This window comes from Lygodium microphyllum, chromosome 25 (assembly GCF_053477565.2).
Source record: "Lygodium microphyllum isolate KBCC chromosome 25, Lygodium_microphyllum_v1.1.10, whole genome shotgun sequence".
In the NCBI taxonomy this organism is placed as follows: domain Eukaryota; kingdom Viridiplantae; phylum Streptophyta; class Polypodiopsida; order Schizaeales; family Lygodiaceae; genus Lygodium; species Lygodium microphyllum.
In genome coordinates this window covers 107629318-107633966 of record NC_141159.1, presented here as the reverse complement: position 1 = coordinate 107633966, position 4649 = coordinate 107629318, and the positions used below count along the sequence as shown (strand labels likewise).

The 4649-nt window shown below is 43.7% G+C and overlaps 1 protein-coding gene across 1 annotated transcript; it reads right to left on the bottom strand.

Annotated features, from left to right (window-relative positions):
* Positions 1–665: 665 nt before the first annotated feature.
* LOC148014600 (pentatricopeptide repeat-containing protein At3g09040, mitochondrial-like) lies at positions 666–4161 on the bottom strand. Its single transcript, XM_087667101.1, has one exon. The coding sequence runs from the start codon at positions 3909–3911 to the stop codon at positions 1470–1472; it is 2442 nt and encodes an 813-aa protein (XP_087523227.1). The 5' UTR covers positions 3912–4161; the 3' UTR covers positions 666–1469.
* Positions 4162–4649: the final 488 nt, after the last annotated feature.

Sequence of the window (4649 nt, the reverse complement as noted above, 5' to 3'; positions counted from 1 at the left end):
ATAGAAATGAGCTAGAGAAAACAAGACATGTTAGATTCCATAATGGAAAACTAAAAATATAAATAAACTAGAGAAAATGAGACGTGCTTAGCGTTACATCTTTGGACATCGTACTTGTAACATCAACCACATTGACCATTGATGATTAGGCCATTAGGAGTCACTAGGTGTAAATGCATCCTATAAGTTAAGATGCTAAAGGGCCCTATAGCATGAACATACTCAAGGTGCTTTAGGTTTTTTGTGGTTGAGTTCTCCTTTATGCACTTTATTGTGCAATGTGCTTCTAGACTCAAGACCCTAGGCAACTCTACTAGTATACTCGTATTGGTGTGGGTTGGTGGTATGGGCTGCTAACCCTTATGATAGAGGCTTGACCCGGTTACCATTGGCTTCCAAGTTCATGGGTGAGCCCTTTTAGCTTAATGGCTGAGAGGTGAGTCCAATTGTGTGTACAAAGTGGAGATCTACGTGGTTGTTACACCTTAGGAGGTCCACTATCCAACAAACAAATCCAACAATCTTATTGAAAAAGCAATCCGCACGAGACGAGATCCACAAATATCACAGGACACACATTCAACAATAACAAGTTCAACAATATATAACGTTTAGGACACACTAAATTAACACAAGAATCCTCTCTAGAGAGGTAGAGATGCAAAGTGACATATGTCAATTAAACGCACGTAATGCAATGTCCAAAACCAAGCGAGGGAGGAGTAAAACAAGGCTCTACCTACCACTAGGAGCGTCGCCCCAGCAAGGCAGGATCACTATCTGGCACAAAAACAGTGACTGCAGACCAAGAAGATGGATCATGTGGCACAAGTACAAGCTGGAATCTCTCTCTCTCTCTCTCTCTCTACATCCAAAACTAAGTGAAGCAGACCATGGGAGAGGTGCTATAGACAGAGCATGAAGAGCAAGTCGGCCAGCAAAGCGCCCAACAAAAAGCACAGGTGCAGATCGGCCAGAAAAAGGACCGCAATAAATCCATGAAATGAAATGTACAAGGCTAACACATTCCAACTAAGATGTCCGCTCACAAGGCAGCGTCTGAGGCTCATGCATGAAGCCCATTCCAAGCTTTATGCTCAGAGATGGGAGATGAGGAATGGAATCGTGGGATGATGAGCCTATCAGATGCCAAGTGAGTTGTGTGGATTGAGAAGACAGCAATCCGCAAGCCAAGGGCGAGCTGGGACATGGGTGTGCCATGTTATGTGGTGGGACTTCTGTGCCTTTCGGTACTGTTTGTTCTTGCTCCTGGTTCTTTTTAAATTTCTTGCAACCCCGAAGCTAGAACCTGAAGCTTGAGAGGGCCACTACGGACTATACATGGTGAAAAAGGGATGAATTGACCTCCAGCACAAAGAATGGCAGGAAGAAAGACCAGTTTTGCATTCTACACAGTCGTTGCAAAATAAGCTTTACTAGAAAGTTTCCATCAAGATCATGCAGGTTGACTAGGTGCCCATCAAGGTAAACTGTGGAACATAACCGTTCGCCTTCAGCCTTGTAAACCGTTTGATTGAACTTACATAGTTGTGACTCAAGAGCTCAGCTTTTTGTCCAACAATAAATTCTTCCATGGCCTCATCAATATCAATGCAAGCCTTCCCAGGCATTTTCAATGCCAAGGCATGACTTCTCATTGCATGTATCTTCTGTGCATCCTCCAGCATGCCAGCAGCAGTATAAATATCAGCCATTAAAACATACCCAGCAGCAATTTGAGGATCAGAGGCAATTATCTGATCGAAGCATTGCCTTCCTAATTCAAAACTACCATATATTTTACAAGCAGTCAACAGAGACATCTGTGCAGTAATTGCAGACTCTTTAGGCATAAGTTGAAGTAGCCGTTCAGCTTCCTTCAAATAGCCTGCCCCACCAAAAAGATCAACCATGCAGGTCAAGTGTTCAATACGTTGAGATATGCCATGCATGTCCGCCATCAAACGAAAGAAATAGTTACCTTCTTTCACTTTACCCATCTGACAGCAAGCTGAAAGAAGGCTCGTGTAAATTATTTCATTTGGCTTTAATCCCTGTTGTTGCATGTCAAAAAGGCACTGTCTTGCTAGCCTGCAGTCAAAAATGGCATATCCAGCAATCATTGCACCCCATGTTATGACATTTCGATTACGCAGACCATCGAAAACTCTTTTAGCCTCTTGCAAACACCGGCACTTCGCATACAGATCAATTAGAGCATTCCCAATCACCATATCTTCTTCATACCTGCTCCGTACGACTTGATCATGTAAAATATTTCCTTGGCATAGCATTCCCATTGTCGTACATGCTTTTACAGCACACAGAAAAGTAACTCTATCAGGACTTACGCCCTCTTGTTGCATTCTTTCAAAATCTTCAAGAGCAACATAGCTGTGCCCGTGTTGAATAGATCCTGCAATCATTGCACTCCATGCAATGGTACTTCTATCTTTTACACTATTTAAAATGTTGCGTGCATCGTCCAGGCTCCCACATTTCCCATACATGTTTATTAATGCATTCACAACCTCCTCGTCTGATTCTAATCCACATCTGGTGATTCTGTCATGTATCTGCTTCCCACACTGTAGGGATTCGACATCATCAAAGGCTTTCAAGACACATATGCAGGTGACTTTAGCAGGTTGAAAACCTTCCTGCAGCATCCTCAAAAAGAGTCTGCAAGCAACAAAAGCATCCCCATATTGAGCATGTCCAGAAATCATAGCACCCCAAGTAATGACATTGCGATCCTGTAAATTGTTAAACACTTGGCATGCTTCCTGTAAATTCCCAGTTTTTGAATACATATCTACAAGAGAGCTCCCAATCACAGCATTCAGCTGTAAACTACTTGCAATAACTTGATGATGTACCAGCTTGCCCTGCTCTGAGGCCTTTATACTTCCACACGCCTTCAATATACTCGAGAATACAACTTCATTTGGCTCTATGCCTTGGCATTGCATTGTTTCCAGAAGTTTGAGAGCACTAAAGCCATGTCCACTGTTGGCATAGCCACTTATCATAGCTCCATATGAGATCAGTGTTCTGACTTGCACTCCGTCAAATGTCTTGCGTGCATCTTCCAAGGCACCACATTTTGCATACACATCTAGCAGAGTGTTTCCCACAAGAACATCTGAATCAAGTCCCAATCTGGTTATGTGCCCATGAAGCAGCATACTCATTTGCAAGGACCCTGTGTGGCCACATGCTTTCAATGCAGACAAAAATATAACCTTGTCAGGCAAAATGGAGTCAATATGCATTCTTTCCACCAACTCAATGGCAGACAAACTATTACCATTTTCAACAAGGCCTTCCATCATGGTACTCCATGTGACAAGATCTTTTTGGGGTAGCTGATTGAAAACTTTTACCGACTCTTCCGTGTTTCCACACTTCGCATACATGTCAATAAGAGCAGTACCGATACTTGCATTGGATGTGTGTCCCTTCTTTGCAGCATCATCATGTATGATCATCCCCTGTCCTAAATCTGCTGTTCCACTGCATGCTTTCAGTAGACATGTGATCACATATTCATTGGGGCTCACCCCATTCTGTTGCATATCATGGTACAAAGCAAAAGCTGTATTACTCTGGTCATGCATGACATAGGCAGAAGTAATGGCATGCCAAGTGTATACACTCGGTTTTGTGAGTGTGCAAAACACAAGGCAGGCTTCAAAGAGGCTTCCGCACGAGGCAAACAGGCGAACAAAGCAATCCCCTGCAACAGACAAATCCAGGCCATTGAATGTGAGGGCAGAATGAAGAAGTCTCCCACAGGCAAGGTTCTTTGTACTGGCACATTCTTGAAGAAATAAACAGAGGGTCCCTTGATGAGGGATGGGCTTATGAGCAAGATCCAAGGACTGGAGGGCCTTCTCCAGCTTCTCCATTCTGCAAATGTCGGGGCAGGCATGGAACAGTGGCCTCGAGGGACCATCTCAAAACAGTAGTTGCAGATATGCTAGCAGCAGGCAGCTTCGTTCATCGATGCAGTACAGGGATTGCAGGTTCTACTGATGGTGTGCGACAATTCCTGTGTCGTCAGCTCAAGCGCAGCGGAACTTAGAAGCTATCGCAATAAAAGAAGCAAAGGTTCCGACCGTGTTTCCCGATTGCAGATAAACTAGGACAAGTAAGGATATGTCAAAATGAGATTTAAAAATAAAGGGCTGGCTGTAAAAGCCTCTCAAAGCTGAACAATTTACGATTGTATGAAGAAAGTCTGTGTAGACTCACCTAGTCCTAGGTATTTTCATTTTGGTTTTCAAGGGCCTGCAATTCCTTTCATTTCAATATAATTTCTTGTATTATTTAAAAAATTTGTAATTGACAACATGGTGGCTGAATTCATGTTTGTAGCCAGTGGGTAAATGTTCGAGGTACCTTTTGGAAAAGAACAGAGAGAGAGCAGGCGTCGAAACTAGAAATTAGAAAAGGGGTGGAGCGCCACCCGCAAAAGGCAGTCTACCTAGCACCAAACCAACCGTTGAGGGCGGTTTTGGCGCAAATGATTCCATTCCCGCTACATGAGGGACACGTGGAGCCCACACGACTCTCCACAGCCACGTTCCAGGCGGATAAGACTCTTGGCTCGCGAGAAAGTCTTCATGCCACTACATGCGCTCATA